Consider the following 25,840-nt stretch of genomic DNA (forward strand, 5'->3'; position numbering starts at 1 on the left):
GCTTTAATAGATGGGACATATGGGGATGAATATGTGAGACATGTATGGAATGCCACATAGATGTGGCCATATAGCCACAGTAATATATGCTGCAGTGGAAAGACTCTATATGTGCACAACAATCTGCGTGTCCAGATTAAATAGATGTTCCTTTCCCATCCTTTCTGCAAAGCCCTGAGTTAAGCTGCAGCCTGGAATGCTGTAGTCTGTCCTCTGTACTCTGCTGGAATACAGATATTGACAGAATGTTGTATCTGCAGACAGCGGCGCACTCGCTTCTACAGTCAAGTGTCCTTGTGCTGATACAGCAGCACACACCCTTGTATGAACACCCAGGACTTGTTGCAACATTACTCTCGCGCCTGATGCATCCCTTGTTGTGTTGTGTGGAACTAATAAATGTAGCAATTTTGTGCTTCTGGACTCAATGTTCTCACTGTGGAACATTATAGCTAATCAAATTCCACTGTTGTCTGCAATGTTGAACTGTATACTTCTGTATACTTGGACTTATTGTTGTTGATGCATTAAAAACTGATGGAAAACTCAATATATACCTGTGTATGTATTTAAAGAACGTATGTTGAACTGGATGGGGATGTTTCAAGCTGCTGATGCAGTTTGGATGTCCTTACTTGCCCTTCTAAATAGAGGAAACAATGTGGGAGAACCACGCTAATCCCCATTGATCGCAACAGACAAACATTCAGCCATTTGGTTGATTTTTGTATTGTTTCAAGTTCTGATTATTAAGAATATCCCATCCGAGAAGTTCCAGTTTGGATTCTGTCAGTTTAAATTGGGAACTGTTCAGTTCATGGAAGTTAAAAAGAGCTGCTCACTTGGCTTAATTGTTTCATTCTTGTGCATGAGTGGGAATGGAAGTTCTTATTCGAATGATCATTACTCCTGCCAAAAAGGATTTTTCTCTTCATAAAACACCTGTACCTCCTGGGTCTCGAGTCCTGCATCTGAAGCTGCAACTAACTGCTTTGTTCATTTTGAAGCAAGGAAGAAGAAGACGAGGTCTGAGTTTTAATTTGACTTTACACACTGTTTTTTTCTATCCCATAAAGTCCAAATATTCCTCCATCCCTCATCTTTTTTTCTCATTAAGATTCTCTGAGTTCTGACGGCAGACAGAGGAAATCCCCTGGACATCAGCCATGTCCTGCTGCCTCTCTCGCCAAGAGTCAGGAGTGGTAGACAGAATCAAACTGTAGCTTTCGTTACAGCTGTGATAATGACATGACAACAATCTCCACTCAGACACACTTAAAAGGAAGATTCCAACCAGAAGGGCATGAAAATCTTTTATTTATCCAAATAATTTACATTCACATTAAACTCCTTTGATTAATGTTTTCCAGATGAAATGGAAATTTGAATAGAGCTAGGTCCAGATTCACAGACATTCACGGATTTACCCCCTTTCTTTTTCCAGCTCGAGAAACGTACGCCCCTACAAGCTGCAGTACCTACAAATCAACAGCAGAGGTCACTATATATCAGCCTCTACATTCCACCCGCATTCACGTGTGTTTCATCAGGCCTTGGCTGCTTCTTTCTGGTCCTTCCTCAAAAAAATGACATTCCTACCAGAAAATACATTAGACATATGATACATGAATCCAATGACCTTAACGTGGAAACGTTCCTCGTTATCCAGCTCCATCCCTTATTCTACTATTAAATTATGAGCAAGCTGTTATAGCTATTTTTCATACCTACTTCTATTCATTTTCCTCACAACGTTTACCTGCATGAAACAATCAATATCTCCATTTTTGTGTAATTTTGATATAGAAATACCAGAGAAGGACAATGCAAAGGTGAATAGATAGTCATTATACTGTATCTGTAGGTGACTCATTCCATTAAATTGACATTTATAACACCAAAGTCTTATGGTTAATTTCTAGTTCATAATCAACCCAGTGTTAATGAATATTGACGTGGGAAGAGTCCATCTCCTCACATCCTTGACCTTGTGACTCGATTGGCAAGGAAAGTCTTTCCAAGATCAGTATTCCCACCACAAGGCATTTGATAAACCCTGTATAGAGAGGTGAGGCAGATGGGCTCGCTGCTGAAGAAATCAGGACAAAAAAGAAGCGGATGTCAGCAGCAGAGGTGCGCAGCAGAGAGCAGAAGGTAGAGCTGCGTCCCAGGAGGGGTGTAAAAAAAGGAGCTGGATTGTAATGAACCAGCTGTGAGTCAGGTAAGATGGAGTCCACAGGAGGTTAGAATCATCTGTAAAATAGAAAATATTCATTCGTTTATTTGAGTATATAAAACCCAGGTCCCATGGCACTGGCTGTCTATCTGCAACTAAAAGAACTCTGGAGCAAAGTCCCCATATTTCTTTGTCCCAGCCGTTGATGTTTGGCAAGCACAGCTGGGCCAAGCTTGAAAACATTAGCAGTGTTTTGGATGGAAGTGTGTGGATTGGAGGAAGACTGGGAAGAAGACTAATAAACCACACTCGCTCTCACCTTGTGATGCACCATGGTGATCCAAATCCAGTTGCTCCAATGGAAACCTTTTACACACAACACTACAAGGGTTTTTCCCATAGTGTTGGACTGAAGTTGGTAGGTTTTTTGGGGGGGGGGGGCAGGAAAAGAGAGGACAATGATCTCATTCTCCCTGCGCGCCTTCCTGCAAAGAACAGGCTGAGAGATTAAATTAAGTTTTAATCCAGGGATACGGCATGGCAGAACCGACCCCTGCTGTGTGAGCCTGGTTTTTACCCCATTGGTTCACGTACGCGCGCGTGTTCTGCAGAACAGAAAGTGCAATATGACGCGAAAAGCCGTGCGTCGCCGTCACTTGGCCTTTGCGTAGTGCCCGTCAGCTGCGGCTTTATGACATCACGTCCGTGCGGGACTGTCTCTTTAACCGTGCGCGGCCGTGCTGCTCATGCTCGGATGCTTTTGTGCCGGAGTCCCCCCCACCCCTCCCCCCCGTCCCTCCCGTCAGGGAGAGCAGCTGTAGATCCGAGCTGCGTTATCACACACGCGCGGAGGAGACGCGCCGCTTTCGCTGATGAGAAAAGCTCGTGTAACACGTGTAACCATCCGGGTCCAAGCTTCCGTTAGTGTTGTCACTCTCATCTCCGGGTGTTGACAGCCCTGTCACCGAGGGGCATCCCGGTGCAGCCGTTTGTTTACATCGGAACCATCACCGCGGAGGAAGGAAGTTGGTAAATTTGCGAGGACGCGCCGCTGAACCAGTCCCGACCATCTCATTTTAATTGCGTGCACGCTTGATCAAAGTTTCTTTGCTTTTGTCCTGAGCCACATTTTGGAAAGAGATGCCGCTCCGCACGCTCTGACAGCGCGTAAATACTGTTTTCCTGCGTCACGGGTGGGCTACCTGTGTCTGCTTGCAGAGGATCACCTCGCAGTTTAGGGTGACGGCTGCTTCTTTGCCGCCTCCCGTCCAGCACAGCCCCGCTGCGCGTCCATCATGGATGGCGCGGTGGGCATCTCCCCGTGCAAGTCGCCGAAAGGGAGCGTCCGGAGGGGATACCTGGGAGTTTGCGTTGCGCTTTGTCTTGTGCTGCGCAGTGAAGCCACCTCTCCGGCCAAGTCCTGCGATAAAAGCTGCTTTTCAGGAACCTGCACGAACGGGACCTGCGAGTGCGACTACGGATGGGTCGGAGACCAGTGCCAACACTGCCAAGGACGATTCAAGTAAGTCGGACATCTTCCTCTGAAATCCAGCAGTCCAGTAAAGCCCGCATGGCACCGGCGTGCAAACTATTATTGATCTTCAATCTAATCAAGCAAGTGCCATCAAAGTTGGCAAGGTTTTGCGTTTTGTAAGATTGTTTAAAAAACAACAACACCACACACACACACACCCACACACACACACACACACACACAAAACCCTCTGGATTCTAAATCATACAAAAATGTTAATGAAATTAGAATGTGGCTTTTGCATGCCCCCCAAAGTAGGTCATCTTCTAATGGCTATAACTCAAAAACCTGTCAGCAAACAAAGAAACGCAGGCAGCAGTGGAGGTTCATCGGCTTCAATTGGTGTGTGAGAGCAGAACAATCATTTAAATATGACAGCATGTAATTTTAATGATTGTTGTCTGGCTCTGAGTGAATGGAGCCCAGTGGCTGCCTCTCCACCTGCCACTTCTCTCTCTCTCTAAAAGGTCTGCCGTTTCCCAGCTGCTCTTAAAATATGAATCAGGATTCAGAGACCTCATGGCTCATAGTTGTCACAGTGCTTTCATATTTTCCTTGCATGAAAATCGGCTGAAGTGGGAGGACATTTGCAGAGCTGAACTGTAAAGTTTGGGTCCTGGCTCAGCTGATTTCTCATCCCTCGCTCCAGCCTGTGAGGGAGTCTGGCTGCGGAATGCTCGACATCCATCGATATTTCATCTTTGAAGACGTTTCTCCTCCTTTCGTTTGATGCCAAACCTCTTTTTACACAAAAGTTAAAGATGTTTTCTCCCTTTTGCCCTCCTCGTAACACATATTAGTCCCTAAAGCAAATGTTTTTAGCTGTGGACGACCACCTTGATCCTTCCAAACTGGGATTTTTCTCTGGTTCCTGTTCTCCACAGGGTCGTTTTACCAGCTCACTACAGCTCAGCAGCGCCCAGAGAAGGTGGCAGCCAGTCTGGGTTCTGATACGGTTTCAGCCGTCGCAGCCAGGGCGATGAGCTTATTTTAATAGATTCTTTGATCATTTTTTAAAAATTTCATTAGGCAGTAAGGAACTGGAATACCAGTTGCAATTACGTGCGGAGAAATGCTCTTATTATTCCACAATCCCATCCATATCTTTGAACGTAAACCTTATCTATAGTAGCACCTTTTAGATACAGTAGTACCTTCTTCCTTGGTGGATCCGCTGGTGGATCAGAATGGGCAGACAACGACCAGACGTGCTGGGATGATCCGATCTTCTCCATATCTCCCGGTTGTCACGGTCACCTGACGCCTGATCCACAACCGCGAGGACAGAGACATCAAGAGTTACAGGACGTCAAGACTTACATTTTGTCTCTGGAGGACTGCAGTGATTCCTCCGTTGATGTGAGCCCAACAGGCGGTAACCTGGCCGCGTGTCAACCAAAATGCATGCTGGGAGTTTTGTGGCTTCCAAATGGCACCGCAGCAGGCATTAATATGGAGTTGTTGCGCACAGACCCTAAATTTATACAATCGCCGATTTTTGGGTGTGATATTCAACGTCGGTTTCGGTTGGAGGAGCGGGAAGGACTTTAAGATACGTTTAAGATCTGCTTTGATGGTTCCTCCCGCTGTTGTTGTTCAGAGCTACATTTCTGTCTCCTGTTATTCGGGGGTTGATGTTCGGATGCAAAGCGTGCACAAATATGTTTTGCAGTCGCACATGGCCATCGCCTCATCCTCGGCCCTTGAGATGACGCCAAAGCCTCCCCTCTCGTATAATTTACTCAAAGATTACATCAGCTCATAAAAGAGTTTAATGCCGTTCAAAGAGTGCTCACACTTCTGCCGTCTGTTTTATTGTTCTGTTGCTGGTGTGAGATCGCACGCAAAGAGACGGGCGGTGTTGTGATAATAAGGACGGCCTGGTCCGTGCTGCCCAAGCAGACACGTAACCTAAAGGTTTCACAGCACTCGTGGCAGCATAAGCATTATTTATACTATAAGGAGGTGAGGAGAGCAGTGTATCAGACTGGCTGGTAGTGGTGCAGAGGCTTTAGAATCAATCTCTCTCTCTCTCTCTCTCTCTCTCTCTCACACACACACACGCGCGCGCGCACACACACACACACACACACACACCAATGTGTTTTGTATCCACACAGAAAGATCCAATAACAGAGAGATAGAGAGTAGATTCTCTTTATTGATTTCAGGTATTGGTGCTCTTTGCGGTTTTATAGGCCTGCAGTCTTACCTTTTATGCTCCTTTGGTGTTCCCTTTATCTCCTCTGCTCCTTCCCTCGCTCCTCTTCTCTTCAGCCCTCAGAGATCAGATGCTTTCATTCATGGAGGTGCCAGTCACATACCAATTAGGGGTGTCCGCAGTTGCCAGTCAATACCAGGAACAAAACAAACATGTATAGAAATAAAGTTCATCACATTCGGTCGTCAAATCTAACAACCTTTGTCCAAGTCGCTGCCGTTTCATTGTTTGTACTTGTCTGGAGGTGCATCAGGGGCTGAGCTGCTGCGTGCTGATGTGTTGAAAATGTGTTAAATACGCTACAGCATTTATAATGATTGCTAAAAACTAAACAGCCAGTTAGCATGTGCTATCTGGCTAACAGGCTCTGACATGGACATGTGACGCTGGGGAGGACAGATGGCTCATCGCTGTTTTGCTGCATGAAAAACAGCAGCGTCTCAAGCTGTAATTGAACATTGAACAGGATTTTAGGTGCATTTTATCTTCAATAATAAAGTCATAGAAGAACAACTGTTTGCTAGAATGCTGCTGTCAAACCACAACGCTATGCTTACTATGCTTACTAAGTTGCGCCTGTGTGTGTTTCTGCTTGGTTGGTGATTTTCGTCAGCCTGGATTCCAAAATCAGCAACAGTTTTGATGTCAAACCTGCGAGGACTTACTGACAAACATATATTTCACTTATGAAACGATCAGATGATAATCGCTGCTGTGGATTATTCTTTTCTGCCACATGTCTGATTTAATCTTGTATGCTAATGCTGTGAGTGCAGTTCAGATGTTGTAGTAACGCCCAAATCCTATTATGGGTCTTCTTCATCTGTCGATTCATGTCCTCTTATCCTGATTCAAACATCAGAACCTTTAAACTAACGCGCCGATGTTCAGAACCTTTGCTACATGCTTCAAGAGGGCAAAAGACTTAAATGGGGTCCCGTTATGCTCCTCATGCGAGTCACAATATGTCAACAGCATCTCGGCTAAGTGCATCTGCTCTATGGGAAGCTTAGATCAAGGTTTGTTATAATGGACATAAGTTGATTTTCCCATCGGCTGACCAATCATGCGAGCCTTGGGGCGGATGAAAACACGCTAGAAGTGAAGTAATCAATGGCGTAGGCCCAGTGTTGACAAGGGCGTCCCTGCAAGCAAGTCTGAAATTGGACGAATGTTAGCCTGTGCACAAGCACAATCTTATCGCTTGTCAATAAAGTATGCCTCTCACGCAGCTGCATTTTAAGTTCAAGGCTGTTCTGAGCAGGAGGATCAGAGAGGTGCTTCCAGCTAAGGGTCTTGGTTGCGCTTTATTGACTCCAGTATGTTCTTTGTGCAGAAGGAGACCCAAATAAGGCAACAAAATGATGTTTTATGTGATGTCCCACACTGAAGGGAGAGCAGAAAGCTTGGTTTGACAAAGATAATATAGATCTTAGTGGGATTTTTCATTTTGGTCAAGCACTTTTCCACAATGGATGCAGGGAATCTGAATCTGATGGCTACTTGGTCAGTAGTGATCACATGTGACCGTCTAAGGGGAAGATTTAGTAGTTAATCTATGGTGAGATATCCCACAATAAAAAAAAGAAACAATAAAAAAAACCACATCTGCCGGCGCGTTTCATTAACAGGAGAGAATGATGGAAAAATGCTAAATATTAACACACTAAGCTCTGATGCTAAAACAGGCAAAAACCATTCAAGGACAACATGACCACATGAGTGAGAGGCTGGCTGAGTTCAGGACAGAATACAGTGCTTTTCTGACATCAGAGTCTTCATCTGCTGACACTGTGTGTGTTTGTGTCTGTGAGTGTGTGTGTGTGTGTGTGTGTGTGTGTGTGTGTGTGTTGGAGAAAAAGAGAGAGAGAGAGATTATGCATGTTTAAGCCTCAGGCAGTGTGCGATTGTGATGACGCAGCTTTTGAACTGAAGTTGCCACTGTGCTGTGTGTGTTACACACTGTGATCAGTGTGTGTGTGCGGCCTCGCGTGTGTCTATGAGTGTACATGTTCGTTTGGGGAGGGAGGAGGGCCATCTGTCCAGTGTGTGTGATAATCCTGCCGTGATGAGACTGAAAGCAAGAGCATCACACACACACACACACACACACACGCCCTGAGGCAGTATCTGAAATATGCAAAGGACCTTTTTTTAATGACATCATTATGTCATAATGCATTGTTTATTTTTGCATTAGGATAGATGTTTGTTCTCTTCAGACATGGAAGTTGTACACTGGAGATCCTTTTATTTCTTGTCTTCTTCTGTAGAGGCAACACATTTTCAAGTCATACCACACAACCAACACATTTATTTGGGAGGGACTACAATTATCAGGAGTCATCCCTTCTACTGATAAACACGCAGCGGCACGTCATACACTCACGATAATGATGGCGGATAAAGGAGGATTTGGGAATTTGGAGAGTTCATTTTGGGGGTGTTTGAGAGAGACTCTTGAACCCAACACACCGGAGGAACGTTTAAGGGTGTTTCCCTGGTTGGGTGTAGACCAAAAAAGTTGAATTTTGTGATGGTGCTATTGCAGAACAATATTTATTTATTTATTTATTCATGCTTGGACACTGCTGTGTGCAGTAACATGGATTCAGAATCAGATTATCAGCATAAAGCAGCTGATGTTTACAAGAAAGGTAGGGTGGGGGTTAGGGTTCTGGTCAGGGTGGAACAGTTTGGATTCCCCCCTCATTCACTGTTCCTTCCACTCTTCCTCTCCTTGGTTCATCATCTGATCACACTTGGTTTCTCTGCGTCTCTCCCAGTGGGCGCATCAACGTGCATTCTTCCCCTGCAGTCCACCCATAAAAAGATGCATCCCCCCGGCTTCTAAACTGAATGATTTCATCAGTAAAACATGTGCTGGCTCTGTTCCCCCTGTGTCATATATTTTTTTTACTGTGTGTTGTACAGCATGGGCAGATTATGGTGTTGTGTTTGGGCGTATGTGCCGTGTTCTGTTCAAGCCTTAACCCTCTTTGATTTAGTTGTTCTTTTCTGTGTGATCAGACCCCTGGCTTGGGCAGGAAATGTGTGTATGTGTGTGTGTGTGTGTGAGAGAGAGAGAGAGAGAGAGAGAATGTGAGAGTGGGGGAGGAGAGAGGACCTACAAATATGCCTGGAGCAGGAGAGCATTTTGCCTGCAAATTAGCAACATTTTTATTTTTATCATGTAACTTTCAGCCTCCCAAGGGTGTTTTTCCTCTTTTCCTGTTTCTTCACACCTGTTGTTATTACTTTGAAAGGAAAAACTATCTGAACTCTGGTCCTGCTGGATGGTTCTAGACATTTCTAATGGCCGGGCACGTTCTGCCTCCTGATCCTAATCAGTGCAATATTCTTAGTTCCATTATTGTTGTGTTTGAGCATTTCCATACGCAAAAGCTGGCTGCACTTACAGCAGTTCATTATGTTGCACATCGTCGATGTGTCAGAAATGAAACCCAGTTTAGGTCGATGCTGGCCGACCCTCCAAATGTGTCGTTAAATGAAAGATCTGCAGCCTGATGTGGCTCCCAAATTAGTTCAATCAGGGACGCGTGGATGTTTACGTCTTAATAATTAAATAACGCCTCAGAGTTAGTTTTTTCATTTATCTTGCGTAGTTTCTGTCTTTGCGATCCATCCTTTTTTACGTGAGGGATTCTTGATAAGGCTCCCCTTTCATGTTTCAAGATTCAAAGGGCCTCATTTAAACAAAATCTAAATGCCTGTCATGAAATCACGGGCTCCCACAGGGGGTGAAACCACCTCAGTGTGACCTCTTATCTCACGCTGGAGTGTTGTGTTGTTGGTGTGGATTGGAGCAGATTGTGTTCTGGTGGTTTGGGTGTGTGTAGTCAGAGGTTGCCGGAACTCGCCGCACGCCGTCATTATACGATGGACAGAATGACAACGTGTGATTTTGGTCAGTATAGAAGTGCTTCCACACCCCAGCAGCTTTATGCACGTGGCCCTGAGCTGAGTCACGTGTGGTTTGCATTAAATCACCCCCACCCACACACACACACACACACACACACACACACACACACAACTGTGAGACTGCTGGACAACACACTGTATAATCAGTCTGTGGTCTGCCTGGGTTGGGTGCAAACCGGGTGATAATCCAGTAGCCTGTTGTCAAGCCGTAATAAAGGCTCCGTTATGCACATGTGCACCGGAGCTGTGCCAGGACACAGGAAAAAGAATAGACTCTATCTCCATTTGTACATGAAATTAATCCTCATGTCGGCCGTCTGACCTCATCAGCTTCAGTTCAAAGACCTGCTGAGGAATCCTGCATTCCCGCGGGAGAACTCATTAAGGTTTTTTGTGTAACTTCTTTGGGGTAAACACACTGTTTATTATGTCTGGTTTATAATGACCAGCGCTGTGACAGTTCCAGCTTTAAGCCTTTAGACCATAAATCGGGGCTTTTACTGTGCACGTACAACCAACTGTCCACATTAATCTGAAGTTGGAGGAGTGCTGATAGTCAAACTCTTCCAGTTTCCCTCCAGGGTTGTTTAGCAATCTACACCTGCTGCAAAACTGCATCCATATTTGCCCATGAACAGATAAACACTGAGGATGTACATAAGCCCCCTAATAATAACACAGTCTGCAGCGCAGTTTATAGTGGAAAAAGACTTTTTTCCCCTCTGTGGTGTGTTTAATCCTTCTCGGTTGGTGTGGAGCAGGGCTGCAGTTCAAAGGACATCTAAAACATTTGAAGATCTCCACAGAAGATGTTTCTTTGTTCTCAGTTTGAACTCAGCCACCGAAGGACGCGAGACCGACTCAAACACAAGAGGAAGAATATCCGAATATGACTTTCGCTTCCCGCTGAGACGGCCGGGAGTGAGAGGATCAGCTCATGTGTATGGATGCTCACATCGATATTCAGCCTGCTGTGGGTTTGTGTGTGACAGGCTGTGCAAACATGCATACATGCATGTGTCTCTCTCTCTTCATCTTCTCTCCTCTTTCTCACGCACTTGCCTTCTTTTTTCTGCTTAACCGCCATTTTCAGACTGATCCCCCCCCCCACACACACACACACTCACACACTCACACTAATCGTCATTTCTGATTTATGTATTTTAATTACTTTGTCTAACTGCCTGGCTGAGCTGCAGGAACATTTCCCACCTTTTTTTTTCCCTTGGTCTTGTTTTCCAGGGTTTTCTTTTAGTCAATTCCTTAGAATGAGCTATGATTCTATTACGTTTTAACCTTATTTGACTTGCAGAACTCATATGGTGTGTGTGCGTGTGTGTGTGTGTGTATGTGTGTGTGTGTGTGTGTGTGTGTGTGTGTGTGTGTGTGTGTGTGTGTGTAAAAGAGATATTGAAGTGGCAATGAGTGATGCACTGGGGTGGAAGTCATTGGACCATGACGATACTGTAGGTGATAGAGACCCAGTAACATCAATCACATATGCTCTCTCTCTCTCTCTCTCTCTTGCTCTCTCTCTCCCTCTCTCTCTCTCCCTCTCTCTCACTGTCTGTCTACCTCGCTCTCATTCCCAGGAACCTGCGCTCTCACCTTGTTATTCCCAGTAGAAGAGCTTTTCTTGATTTTTAATAAAGGATATCTGCAGAGAAGGTCAAGGTTATTCAATTGTTGGTCATTCATCTTCTCCTTTTGCTCTCCCTTGATACACACACACACACACATACACGCACGCGCACACACACACCCTGTGGAATAAATGTACAAAAACCACACTGCGCGGATCTCTTAATCTTAACTATAGTCTCCAGCTCTGGGACCCCTGTGTGCACGTGTGCGTGCTGGTTGGTGTGAACAATCCTGCCGTCATCTGCAGGTTGTCTGGTTATCCATCTCTGGTTTATGTAGCTCTGCTCTTATCTGGGATGTATTTCAGGTTAGTGGTGTTCACACCTGTCAGATACTGTTTTATCAGTACATTTCAGCTGAACGCAGGCGTAAGCGGTGTTGAATTATGATCTTTGGGCGGGATCCCATCGAGGGGGCGGTTTGTTCCCAGCAGCGCCGCGCGTTTGCAGCTCCTCGTGCAGTGAAAAAAGAAAAAAAAAAAAAAGATTGAAATTAAAACAAACTAGTTTATTTCCACGTTTCCCCCCAGATTTCACTGAATGCATCGCGGGTCGTGCACGTTCACAAAGCATTTGTTGGTGAAGGTGAGCAAAAGTCCAGGCGAAACTCCAGCAGACGGCTGGGAAGCGAATTCCATTGTGCCGTGCGTACCTGTCAGCTACTCCCTAACACGTGAACCCATTCCTCGCTGTTTTGTTCTGCACGTGGTCGTCTGCTCGGGGAGCGGTGTTTTTCTTGGAGGAACTTCAAGCGGTAATGTTCAGATGTGAGGCAGAACATTTTTGAGAGGAGAAGTCATCATTTGGACACCCTCCGCCCTTAAAACAAACCCGTGTCTGATAATGCTGGTGCGTGGTGCATCGGGGGGTTCTGGTTACTATTACATGGCTCAGGGAATGAGAACAGTCTGTTGGAAGCCCTCCGCAGTCAGTTAATCACAAGCAAATGTGTGTTTCTTGCCGTGAGGTCACTCCCAGCTGACTCAGGCCTCTGCGGTTTGTTTGCATTCTACACGACGCGCCGCTGTGTCGAGTTCTTGTCAGGACAGTCTAACTTTGGCTGCTTCTCAAACCACTCTTGTTCTTTAAAATCGGCCGACACCGTGTTTACATTTTTAAAATTAAACTTGTTAAACCTGCTAAAGCCCACACGGAGCTGAGACATAACAATGCATTCCTTTTATATTATGAACGATAAATTTATTTTCTGATGACTGAACAAAAAATGAATGCGAAAAGCCCTTTGGCGAATGCGCCTTGAAGCGGTTTTGTGCCAACACGATATTTGTTTCATTTGAATTATGAACAAAGCTCTTGTTGTGTTCCCATGGATCGAGGCTGATGCAGCAGTTAAAACAGTACCAAAAAAAAGTTCATTTGCACATTTAAATGGTTTAACATGCCCTTTTGATGCTCTCCAAATCCCTCCATGGTCTGTTTGGGTTATTTAATCTGGGAAATGACATAGAATAATATATTTTTAATGCTCTGCTCAGGGACTCTCGTCACTGTCATCCTACATTCAACATTAATTAAACATGTCTTGTTACTGTTTTCTAGTCCTTTAAGTTTCCAACTGTGCATAATTCACAAGCATTGGAATTAAATTGCCAGCTTCTGTAGCTGCCCGTCTCATTAAAAATATTAGCGATCATTCCTGGTAGCGAGTATTTTTCAACAGCACTTTGCTCTTTCCCACCATTTGTCTGAGGTGGGTGCATCTGTCTTCTGCGCTCCATCAATTATTTACTCAAAGCAAATGAATATTTCATCAAGTGCTGGACTCCTTCCTCTTACCTCCATAACCTGGTGATGTCTCTTTTTTCTTTTCTTTTCTTCTCTGTCTCTTATTCTTCCTTCACCTCTCTCACCCTCTTCTGCTAGATGTTGTTTCCGAGTGGATATTTATGTATCGAATGTGTGTCTGCTGTTTGTGAACGCACCCTGATTCACTTCCATTGGGGCCATTAAAAGAGATGATGTTGGCCTCGTGCTCTGTTACCTGTGGTCCTGGGTCACTGTTTATGGCTCAGGTGTATTTTGTGCACGTGCATGTTTGTGTTTGTGAGTACCCCTGCAGCAGGTGTTCTTGCAGGAGATTATTTGATTTATTTGATTCGATCATTATTCTACTGTAAAGTCTGTATGGAGAGCTTCTCCAAGGATTTCCACCATTTGAAAAACTGCGAGTTTATGAATGCCATTATTGAAATTACTAGAGTAGGAAGGTGTCTTGAAGGTGTCTAGTTGGTAGAATGTTTTACATTCCACTTGGAGGCTCATTGGGGATAATTAGGCTCTGTTTAGCTGGGACCACTGTTTTCTGGTAGCCGCCATCGCTGGCTTCTGGTAATAACCACTGGCATCAATTATAAATGAGGAACTTTTTATGTATGTACACACATTGATGTCTATGAAAAATGGAGGAAGTGAGAGCTTTGTGAACATGAAACCAGAGCAGCCTGATAGTCGTGTGGCTGCAGAGATCTCTGGTGTGTTTGGGTCAAATGTTCTGATTTGCAGCTGAACCACATGAGCACTTGGCTGGGGTTTCCTCCTGATTTTAGCCAGGGCGTAAAAACCCAATGACGTTTATTTTTCTGCTGAATCGTCTTTATGGGCCTTATCTACTCAAACATCACGGCAGGAATCTTTGGTATTCATGTGTCACCACAGCGAGGATTCAAGTGGGTTTTGATCAACATCATCAATCATCATCATCAATCATCGTGCCGTTATCATTTTAGTCAGGCCCTATCGCACCGTGACACCGTGGTTTTTTCCCCTTCTAATCTGGGATTAAAGTGGGAGGATGGAGCCGTGATCACCAGGGTCTGATTGCAGAAGCAGATATGGAGCTAGTGAGAAGTGAGAAGTGAGGGAAATGAGTGATTTCTCAGAGTTGGAGAAGAATACAACTAATGAGCAGTGGCAGACCTTCATCGGGTCAGTGTTTCTGTTACTGGCAGAATTTTTATGCAGAAAACAGATTTTAGAAGAGGGAGGCAGCACATTTGTCCTGACCCCCACCCCACCCCCCACCCTTAATGCCGTGACTGATGGCAGCGACCGTGTTTTTGTGTCTCCCAGTGTCTCCCACATGATCAGAACTGCACAGTGCCTCTTAGCTGCCCCCTGGTGGTAGGCTGCAGTCCCACTCTTGTCTGCCATTTGTTTACCTTGTCTGCTCCTTCTCAATCAATCTCAATCTTCTCCCTGCCCGTCAGCACGATCCGGCACACCTGTTTGAACCCCAGGGGTTTAAACCCCTGCCTGGCACTCTCTCACTCGGCCAGACTGTGTTGTGCTCACGCCTGACTTTCCAGCATTGTTTCTCGGCCTGATTTTGCGGTATTGACCTTGTCTGTTCCCCACCAGCCCGGCCCGTCCCCGTCTTGGTAAATTGCCTTCTCTTCTGTTTGATCAAGCCTCTGCCGGCTCCCTGCCCGTTATCGTCTGCCTGAGTTTTCCACGTTCTTGGACATATTCTCTGTGGATTATCGTTCTGGGGAATTACTTCCTGGATTACTTGGATGCTGTATCTCGTTATGAACTGGAACTGCTTTCTGATAAATTAAGATCTCTTGCTAAGTGCTCCTCTGTTGTTTGTGTGCTGCATCTGGGTCCTGTTTCTACTCATGACATACCTCTAGACTAGAGAACACGAGAACGGTTCCAGTAAGCTTAATTACATTTTCTAATATTCCTTTTCATTTGAAAGTCCATCTTCTACATCCTGTACTGGGGCGAGGGGCAGGTGGGGTACATCTTGGATAAATCACCAGGGGCAGGGCCGAAACAAATAAACCCACAACCATTCAGACCCAAGGACAACTTAGGGTGTCTTTGGACCGTGGGAGGAAGCGAGCGTGCCTGGCGACAGGCCCGGGAAGAACATGCAAACCCCACAAAGAAAAGCCCCCGGCCCCCAGGGAGCTTCAAACCCAGAACCTTCGTACTGTGAGGTCCCTTGTCTTCACAATGCAGTAAAACTGTGTCTCTTGTCTGTCAGCCCCCTGTTGCAGGCTCACACAATGAGCACACACATACTCAAATCGGCTGATGCAGTGTGGGTCTGTCCATCCTGAGGCAGCCTGTGACATCGTCCAACATCTGACGCGGTTGTGATTGTCCAATTGTGTGCGCGTGCAAGTCATCTTCTTCACCTTTTTCCACGTAGGCGGCAGTAAAATGAGATTACATTGACTGGCAGGTGTGGCCAGTGACACACACACACACACACACACACACACACACACACTCGTCATTGTTATTACATTTTCAAATGCATATATTATGTGGGAATTACTATGGCAACTGTAATCTTACCTTGACGTGTGTGGGAAGTCATGTTTCTGCTGCTGACAACATTATTGTGGTTCTTCCTCTTGTCTGTTCTTCACGGCCGCTGAAATCTATATTTACATATGTGCAATTCTCAAACTGTTTATTGTTTTGAATATTGCAACAGAGGGACAGGGAGAGTTCAAAACCCCCATGAAGTTACGTTTCTCAGAAAGAGAAATCACAGATGTCATGACCAGCTAAATTTCTGTCTTCCTGCAGGTTAACCGACCTGTCGGGCTCCCTGACAGATGGACCAGTAAACTACAAGTACAAGACCAAATGCACCTGGCTAATCGAAGGATAGTAAGTATTTGTGATTTTTCCATTTTTACCATTGAATTTTTATTTGTATAGCTGATCTACAGAGTCCAGAAAACAAGACCGTCTTTGAAAGCACCATGCAGATAACTATGACTACATGCGACCACATCATTCAATAAAATAGGCTTTTTTAAATTCTGCATTTCAGAGTGTATAATAGTTTATTTACGCCGCTTTTACAAAGATTGGTGGCTTTCTGTATTTCAGTGAAGTAATTCTAGTCTGAATATGGGATTTCTGGCATCTCTTTGTTCTTGCAGTGCCCGAACTAAATCAACATGAAATGCCTGTCAGCCTGCTATTTTCTGTCTGGTTTAATTCCTGTGAGCTGCTTTCGATTGATTTCACACCACTTTAACGGCGAACGCTGAAGTTGTTACCTTGGAGGCCTCCATTCAGCAGGGGGTCGGGGAGATTGCAATTTCAAAATTGACGAGCGGGGACAGAGAAATGCTGCAATTTCCACGTGAAAGAAAAAAAGGGAAACAGAGATGGTGGAACTCAAGTGCAAGGGCATTTTGAAATGAAAACAGTGCTAAGGTCGCCCACTTGTCAGTCATAAACTATGTCATCGAGTATGAAGGTCCTTTGTATCCACCAGATGTGGGTCTGTTCACTCTGTGCCCGCTCTCCTGCAGCCCTAATGCCGTGCTGAGGCTGCGCTTCAGCCACTTCGCCACAGAGTGCAGCTGGGACCACATGTACGTCTACGACGGAGACTCCATTTACTCCCCGCTGATCGCTGTCTTCAGGTGAGCGCCGGCTTTTCTGATGAGGACACCTGCAGGAGGGGGATGTATGGAAATGACTCGGGCGGGCTTCAGCACGCCGTCGTGAGTGCCAGCAAATGTGCTCTCCTGGAAATGAATGATGCCTCAATAGTAACCACCAACTACAGCAACAACATTCCTGCTGCGGTTTCTGGAGCTTTTCCTATTAACAATGTAGCTGGCACGGACAAAAAAAATCATTAAAAACACAATAGCAAAATAATTTAAGCGCTCTCTGTTTAATTGAGGCTTATCTTGTGCTCAGAGATATGAAGGAACTAATTTTGTTTTTACCGGCTGAGAATACAAAGGCAGGATTATTACCTACACTATATAATCTTTCTTCATCCATTATACGTGTATAGTCAAGGAAGGGGGGGTATGTGGTTTAGATTGATGATGCATCGGCTGCGGTTCATTTACTGAACGACGGGACAGCCAAATGGGAAACCGCAAACAAATGAAATGAAAAGCACTTTGACTGCCCACCTTGGTTCATAGCACTCATCTACACATTCAAAAATTTAGTTCCTTTTTAGCTCAGCGCATTCTCAAAGAAAACGTGAGCACAGGTCACCTGATGTTTGCTTTTTTCCTCTCTTCCTGTGTCTCAGTGGTTTGATAGTGCCTGAATCCAGGAGAAACGAGACTGTCCCAGAGGTGGTCACATCGTCCGGCTATGCTCTGCTCCACTTCTTCAGTGACGCCGCGTACAACCTGACCGGCTTTAACATCGCCTACTCGTACGTCTACAACTTTTGATTGTTCTATAGCTCTGGCTGCCGTTCCCACTAATATGAACCTCTCTCAGAGAGGACTGTGACGGTAACCTGGGTCAGAGGGAAGACCAAGTGGAACTAACTCATTTGGAGCTGTATCAATACTCTGATTGTATCAGTAGGATGGATGCGTTCTTCCATATTTTATTTAAAAATTCAGACCTTAAATCAGAGTCCTCAAATCATCCATAGAGAACGTCACACTATGTGGTGGCACAACTGCTGTGCTCATCATGGGGGGCCTCTGAATCCTGGTAGGTTGAACGCTGGGGAAGAGCGAAGACAGGTACAGCCACACGGCCTTCAGGCTTTCCAGCACACAACGCAGATCCAGCACGAACAAGCAGTGGTTGTCATGACAACTCATGTCATGGTGGAGCAGAGTTTTTCCCCCTAAATGAACGGTGATTTTTCTGTCTCTGACTCCTCTTCCCCATCAAGAAATGCTGTTTAAATGTCTTCATTATTTAGATTTTACGTGATTTGGTCTTTATTCTTTGCACCTTATTCTTTGCCTCTGGTGTTATCTTATACCTCACGAGGTTGCAATTTCCTTAATCATTGATAACTACACTTATGTTCACCGTATGTCCCAAAGGAAAGAAGGCTTCACTCCATAGTGGCCACCTGAAATAGGCATCTGTGGGTTATTATTATGGGTTATGGAAGTAATGGATTTCCTAAAATTCTGCAGCTTTAGTAGCAGTCAAATAGTGAAACTGTGCCCCCGGTCTGCTTTTTCCAGTGAGAGATAAACAGATAGAGATAAACAGGTTCAGTGTTGGGATACATTTGATCTCTTCTCAAATGCTTCATCAACTATAAATGGGAAAATAATCCACTGCGTCTGATCCCCTCACATGAAGAGACTCAGTTATTTTGTCCCCAGTGGACAAAGGGAGATGAATGGAGACCAGTTAAGCCCAGTGGAGTGTCCACGTTCTCCCATAGAAGAACCTTCCTGATGTCCTTTACGACTGTGTCTCCCTCAGGATCAACTCTTGTCCCAACAATTGCTCAGGCCACGGACGGTGCAGTCCGGCAAATTCGGCCTCTGGTCGGGTTTACTGTGAGTGTGACGATTACTGGAAAGGAGAAGCCTGCAACATTCCATACTGCAAGAATAACTGTGGCAGCCCAGATCATGGCTATTGTGATCTGACTGGTGAGAAGCTCTGTGTCTGCAATGACAGCTGGCAAGGTAAAAGATTTAATTAATCAAGGAACTTGAACAACCTCCAATTTGTATATTTTTCGAGTAGGGACTTTATTAACATGTCATGTGTAATATTCTTAAGTACTGTTCATCCCATCATAACTAAAAATCAACAATTCTGTTTCCTCTCTTATCCACCTATAACGTTCCAAAATATGACTACAGATTTTTAAGTAATACAATAAATAAATACGAATTGCACTAATTCTCGCCATAGACATAAGTAAACCGATGAAACACTGCCCCCTTGTGTACAGATGGCGTAAGTATTTTGAAAGGAAACCCCTTTTTCTTCACGACAGCTGGATTCTACCTTTAACACTTTATCATGCTGGTCCCAATAATTTCCTACCTCTTTGCTGCATTTGTGTTTTTTGCAAAATATCTGCTCGACAGCCAGTACTACTAAAAACAGATCAATACCAAAACAACATAATATTGTTGACTTTTATGGTTCCTGATACCATCTCACCAGGTCAGAATTAACTGTTTAATGTTGCCACGCCTTCTCTGTCTGTCTCAGGCCCAGACTGCTCTCTATCTGTTCCCTCTACTGAGGCTTTCTGGGTGCTCCCCAGTGTCAAACCATCAGCTCAGTCTTCAGGTCGGGCGTCCCACCAGGCTCTGGTGCACTCTGGTCTGATGTGGGTGGTGGGAGGTTACTCCTTCAACTACTCTAACTACCACATGGTCCTCAAGTAAGCTGCGCTTAAATTTGCAATGGTGTTTCATACTTTATTCATCCGGGGATGGGGGGGAAAGGTTACTTGCACCATGCTGCAAAAGTCTCTGCTGTATGGCTGAATAAACTTTAAAACCCTGCGGAGGTTCAAAAACATGTCTTACACAGATGGTTCCTTCAGGGCACTGTTGATACAGACGTAAGAAATAATTAAAAAGGGAGATAAAAGCGAATGCACTGCTGCGATGATTTGCATTGTTGATATTTATTTTTTCCTTCCAGCTATAACCTTGACACCAGTACGTGGGACGCGGTTCCCACCAGCAGCGGCCCCCTCTACAGATACGGTCACTCGCTGACTCTGTACCAGGTAAACATCAGCAACTACTGCTGTGAACCTTCAAAGACACTGAAGGGAAGACACTTCACATAACGGAACACAAAAACAACACCAATTACACACAGCCGGTTGTGCGGGTGTTGATTATTATAAACTCACCTTTGCACCTCACTTCTCCATATGCATGGAAAGACTCGCCCACGCTAATTAAAATACTATGGAAAATCCATAAATCTGGGATTATTTTGATGTTGTTTACTACATATATTTGTATTATCAGACGGAAACAGCGAAACGTCTAAATAGTGTTGAGAAAATCATAATTATCTGCTTAAATTTGTTTGAAAGGTTTTGTTCATTTATAAACTCCAGTAAAACTTTTTTTTTATAATAATCCCGACATGCAAAGGCAAACTTCACCGCCTGTCTTCTCTCCTGAAGGATGACATCTTCATGTTTGGTGGAAAGCTGGAGGTGACGTCAGCCAACGTGACGGATGAACTGTGGGTCTTTAACATCCCCGGACGTGCCTGGTCCCTGCAGAAACCCTCTCTGCCCCCTCCGTACGCCGTGGAGGGGCACACCTCCCACGTGGTGGAGCTGCCCGGCGGCGACCTGGTGATGCTGACCTTCTTTGGCTACTCACCAATTTACAGCTACATCAACAAAGTTCAGGAGTACAACATCAGTGAGTCCACCTGCTGACGCCGCCGTTTCTCTGCGGGTGTGTCTTTAATTCCTTTTTATTGACAGGAGTCGAACACGGGGGACTGGAGTTTATTGATCCGGGAACTTTAATCTTCATGCATCGTTTTAATAAACACTCGCTGCGTTTCCATTGGTATCTGTTCCGTTGACTTCTAGTTTTATGTAGAGGATGGACCAGTCGAACCGAGTGGTTAGGCGATTAAAGGTGTGTTTCCTTAGGAGAGATAAGGGTTTGTTTGCCAGTTGCATTATGCAATTATCCACAATTGATCAGGATCATCAGTACATAAGTCATTTATCTATATAGGTAAATATGTGTGGAACAAAAATGTAATATTGTTTGTCCTGCCCAAACATTTAATTATCAGGAGTTGAATTTCTTTAGAATCCTGACATTTTCATGAGACAGTTGTAAGATGAACTAAATTGAACTGTTTTGTTATAGTTTTAAGGCCATATTGCTGCAGTTTTCCCTGGCGCTTCAACGTGCAACTGTTTGACCACTAGATGGTGGTGTCGCACGGCGTTGTTTACCAGTTGAAATTATACCTCGACACGTGCGCATTCACGCGCGCATTGGAGTCATTAAAAAGGTGGTCGGCTTGTCTGGGAAAAGGGAAATGATGATAAATGTGCTCTCCTCATTCTCCTCCACACCGTTCCCTTTTTCTTTATCAGGCTCATTTCCATCCCTCTTTTCTCTCTTTTTCACCTCTCTCACCTCTTCCTGTCTTCCCACCTGACCCTCTCAGTAATCGGTGCACCTCGCTTCCCCTCGGTCCCCTACTCATCTGTCCGTCTGTTTCATCCTCCCCTCCACCCTCGTCTCGCTCTCTCTTTGTCGCTTTCACTGTCAAAGCTCAAGTCTTCGCTGAGCGCCATTAAAGTCGGTTCAACCAGGAACGGAACAAAGGGGCAGAATTTTATAAGACGGGGGGGGGGGAGAAAGGGTTTGACGGCCACTTGGCAAAGTAAGTTCACAGCAATTAGCTGCGGGAGATGAAATAAGATTTGACCTTCCGTTTTCTCATCTGGTCGTCATGGCTGCACCTCCTATTGTTTCTTTCTGTGCTCTCATCAAGAGTTTTAAGACCCAATAATAGATTTGAAAAATATCAAAAGAATGAGAAGGATCCTCATATTTCATTACATTTCTTCATCTTTGTTCAGTGCTACGTCTGTGTTTTGATGTCTGCGTTTAATTTAATGGACTTGATGTTTTTGAATTCAGCTGTCGCACATTTATATGCCGCGCCCTTGCTGAGCCCTTCTTTTCCCAGGATATCAGTTTATTATATTTTCTTTTTTGCAAGATGGTCTTACTTGACATTTACATCAGTGAAAAACAAATACACATTTACAGGGTTTTTTTTTGTATCCGTGGGGTCCGTCTGGTTTATTTTCTCGCCATTCTCTCGGGGTTACCGTTCCAGATGACGGGCACCTTTTCCCCGGCTTTTAAAGTTCCAAAGCTTTGTTTGTTATCTTTCTTCTTTATTGCTCAAATGATGTAATCCCAGAGTGTTTTTTAATAAAAACTTTTATGCACCCAAGTTAATGTGCATGCAGCATATTGGTCTAATAAAGGGCTGCAATAAAGGGCTGCTTTTAAATTCAATAAACTGTAATATCCTCTGGACTATCTCTTTTTCCTCACTTCTCACCTCCAGGAGTTCGTTGCTTTGTTTCCCCCATAAAAGCAGCCAGTGCACTCAAGGTTTTTTACAGGTTTTTGCAGCAGTAGTCAGGGCATCTCGCTGTCTTTCAGGGACAAACTCCTGGCAGGTTGTGTCCCCCGGAGGCGCGGTGGTCCAGGGAGGTTACGGCCACAGCAGCGTGTACGACGAGGCCAGCGGCTGCGTGTTTGTGCACGGGGGGTACAAGGCCCTGGGCAGCAACAAATACGGCCTGGTGGATCACATGTATCGATACCACGTTCACACCAAAACATGGTGAGTCAACTGTAAAGATACTCTTCCGTCTTTGTTGGATAATTCAAAATTCTTTGCGCACACTTTGTCTTTGTCCACCGTTAAAATTGCCAATTTCAACAACATAATTACTCCAGGAGGGGAAGCGGCGGCGTCGGCATCTTGGTTCCCCTTTCATCACAGTCTGAGCACTTAGATGCTGTTTACAGTGTTACTGGGATCAATTTGGGCAAATGGAAGCTAAGGGTTAAGTAGGGAGACGGCTCTGGTCCTGGTCTGGAGGCTCCAGAAGCCCCTGCAGGAGGGCAAACTGTTGATCAGGGTGGGAGGAAACTTTAAGGATGATGTGAGCTGGACACAGGCAGTGCTTCCTCTGGACGTTCTCATTGGTTGGGAGATGAGTCTCTGTGACCTGCTGAATCAGCGTCCTCAGGAAAAAGATGTGCTGCTGAGGCTTTTGGACAGGCTGGAGGCCATGGTGGACCAGGAGAGGTCCTTTGAGATGTAGATGTCATGTTCAACAGCTAATTTTGAATCCATGTACAGGCCTGCAGTTATTGGTGGTGAGGGAGTAGAGGAGCAGACTGAGCACACAGTCTATTGGTGCACCTGTGAGGAGAGGGATGGTGAAGGATCAGGTGTGTCCTGACCTGCTGAGGTCTATTGGTCAGGACAACTTTTGTCAAAGTTATTTCTCCCATGATGCTCTGGTGCAATCCAGATAAACCTGCGAATCTAATAATGATGTTCACGATTTTTACTGTTATGCTATGTAGCCAATCAACGATGGTCATTAAAACATGAGAAGACCTCGATGTCCTCAAAAACACATCTTGGTTTTGATCATTTTTGTCTTTCACGTGTGTATATTCATATATATATATAAGACAGCGCATTTGCACTGGTTCATGAGCTTTAGAAATGCGAGATGAAGGAAAGAATGGGAGGATATAACAGGAGGCCTGACCCTGGCAGGGGTCATGAGTCAGGCTCGTCTCTCCACATACATTCACATGTAACTCACACGCATAACCCACACATTCTGCAGCCTCTCGCTTTCCACATGGAATTTCCTGCCAGAGTCAGTTGGCATTTGTGCTGGTGGACTTTTGAACTCAGACATAGCTATGTTTACTTCTATACTTGCTTGCAAATTAAAGACATCTAGAAGATCCATAAACACTCAAAAATGAAAGAACCGGTTGTGTGTTTATGGATTCGTTGTAGGAGTTTCCACAGCTGGTCTCCACAGTGAGGTCAAGAGGTCACACACAGCTGACCGAGACCTCCTACAATGTCTTTATTTGTGTTTACGTTAGCATGTGCCGAGTCCTCAATTGAGCAGTTGGGCTTGTGTCACACACCCTGACAGCTGCCGGCGGTCCCACCGAGTGGCACCGACAGGTGAGTGCTGAGGACCGTCTGGATGTCTCGCAGGGCTGACGCTGTTTTTCTCTCCTCTCCATTTCTGCATTCCTGTTCTCGCATTCGCGTGCAGGTGGATCCTCGCAGAGAGCGGCTCGGCCCGGTACCTCCACTCTGCGGCGCTGCTGAGCGGCACGGTGCTGGTCTTCGGCGGTAATACTCACAACGACACCTCTCAGAGCAACGGCGCCAAGTGCTTTTCTGCTGACTTCCTGGCGTACGATATCGGTGAGAACAGGTTTCAGTGTAGCATCACTCGTAGGGCATAGCGTATGACCATACCGGGCTGTTTGGTTGTTTTGAGTCCTGTTTATGTAACTGTTATTCTTCAATATCATCAAGTGTCTGTATGTGTTTGCACGCGTCCTTACGCCACACAAAACACACCGCCAACTAGTGGCCCGAAATGGGAACTACACCGTTTTCAACACCTCGTTTTTTCCATCTGGATGATGTTATTTTTCTGACAAAATGGGAAAAACCGGTGTAAACAGGGCCTTGAGCATGGCATCATGGGTTAATGGAACAGAACAAAGAAACGCACTACTGGCCTTCGCTGTCCCCAAACTGGGCAATTTGATGAGTCACATGTTTAATATCATGTAACTCATATGAAATATGTGCTGTTGCCCACATTGAATGAGAAGGCTCTTTAAGCTGATTTAATTGTCATTATTATATCGATATATTTACACGGCCTCGCATCCATATTGACATTTGAGGGGACTAAGACATACCGTACATTATTGGACCTGTATTATCTGATTCCAGTTGGTGGTGGTGTTGCACTGTTGAGGTGCCAACAAGTATTAAATCAGAAGAACATTCAGAGAATCTGGATTTTATTGCTTCAAACCATCCACCTCTTCCCCCTTTCGGGGGCCATCCTTCTTGTCACTGTTTACGATAAATGATATAATAAAGGGGGGGGATATCAGCAATATTGTGAGATCAAGCAACAATTGTGAGGACGTGGATGGAATATGAGAGTAAGGTGCTGATGAAAAGAGAGGGATGAACACAGGGCAGGAGAGAAATAAAAAGGAAATGAAGGAGGGATTTAGGGAGTGGAAAGGAGGAGAGCTGCATAAAAAGGCAATAAACAACAAAGTCCCACCAACATTAATGCTCACAACAAATGTGTGTTTGCAGCTCACCTCTGTGCAAATGAAACCTCGTCATCCTAAATCACATCTCCATCATAGCTGTGGGTCTGCAGGACTTTGGTGTCTGCCAGACACCTCTGCAAAACCATCACTCAACACGTTGGGAGAAGAAACTGATCCGCCATTTCTTTCTTCCTGTAGCTTTTATTGACAGCGTCAGAGATTAATTGTGTGGTTAAAACTGTCTTGGAAAGTTTGGCTGGACTCGGTTTGATTTTATTCCTACTAGACATTTTAGTCCTCGTTTCTGGTTGAGCTGGACGCAGCTGAAGCGCTGCCCTGCGTGAACCATGCTCCAATTGGATAATTGTGCAAGGTTTTCATGCTTTAAAGGCAGTAAATCTGGTGTAAATGATTTCATTTACAAACCTCAGCCTTTTAACATCTGACAGGAAACTTTAAAACTTAACTTTTACTTGAGTTTTCCAGTCTGCAGGAACAAACTTTAGAGTAGTTTCCTCCAAACTCATCCAACACATTTCTACAAATGCTCCTCTCTCATCAGATAGATTGTCTCATCAATTGAAGAATATTTCATCCTTATTTGCTCCTTTGCTTCAATGTTCATGCTCCTTGTGTGTGTGTGTGTGTGGGGGGGGGGTACTAAGCTCTAATTTGTTTTTGTTTGGGTACTAA

The 25,840-nt window shown here is 44.9% G+C and overlaps 1 protein-coding gene and 1 long non-coding RNA gene across 8 annotated transcripts in view; one reads left to right on the top strand and one right to left on the bottom strand.

The window, feature by feature from the left end:
* Nucleotides 1-1,305: 1,305 nt before the first annotated feature.
* LOC115249617 (uncharacterized) lies at nucleotides 1,306-3,498 on the bottom strand. The gene is made up of 3 exons (XR_003888293.1): nucleotides 3,379-3,498; nucleotides 2,496-2,661; nucleotides 1,306-2,253 (listed from the first exon to the last, which is right to left on the bottom strand). It is a non-coding gene; the product is annotated as an uncharacterized lncRNA (long non-coding RNA).
* The window catches only part of atrnl1a (attractin-like 1a), a 104,369-nt gene continuing 81,494 nt past the window's right edge, over nucleotides 2,966-25,840 (top strand). For 4 of the 7 annotated variants that reach the window (XM_029835531.1, XM_029835532.1, XM_011603144.2 and 1 more), the window contains exons 1-10: nucleotides 2,967-3,698; nucleotides 16,086-16,169; nucleotides 16,826-16,939; nucleotides 17,572-17,700; nucleotides 18,729-18,937; nucleotides 19,476-19,650; nucleotides 19,917-20,004; nucleotides 20,416-20,662; nucleotides 22,451-22,634; nucleotides 24,112-24,266. In XM_029835531.1, coding sequence (XP_029691391.1) covers nucleotides 3,472-3,698; nucleotides 16,086-16,169; nucleotides 16,826-16,939; nucleotides 17,572-17,700; nucleotides 18,729-18,937; nucleotides 19,476-19,650; nucleotides 19,917-20,004; nucleotides 20,416-20,662; nucleotides 22,451-22,634; nucleotides 24,112-24,266 — 1,612 coding nt within the window. In that variant the 5' untranslated portion in view covers nucleotides 2,967-3,471. Of the gene's footprint in view, nucleotides 3,699-16,085; nucleotides 16,170-16,788; nucleotides 16,940-17,571; nucleotides 17,701-18,728; nucleotides 18,938-19,475; nucleotides 19,651-19,916; nucleotides 20,005-20,415; nucleotides 20,663-22,450; nucleotides 22,635-24,111; nucleotides 24,267-25,840 lie in introns of all 7 variants that reach the window. The other 3 variants (XM_029835533.1, XM_029835534.1, XM_029835535.1) reach the window with 2 other exon arrangements.

The sequence above is a fragment of the Takifugu rubripes genome, chromosome 4 (genome assembly GCF_901000725.2).
Source record: "Takifugu rubripes chromosome 4, fTakRub1.2, whole genome shotgun sequence".
Classification (NCBI taxonomy): domain Eukaryota; kingdom Metazoa; phylum Chordata; class Actinopteri; order Tetraodontiformes; family Tetraodontidae; genus Takifugu; species Takifugu rubripes.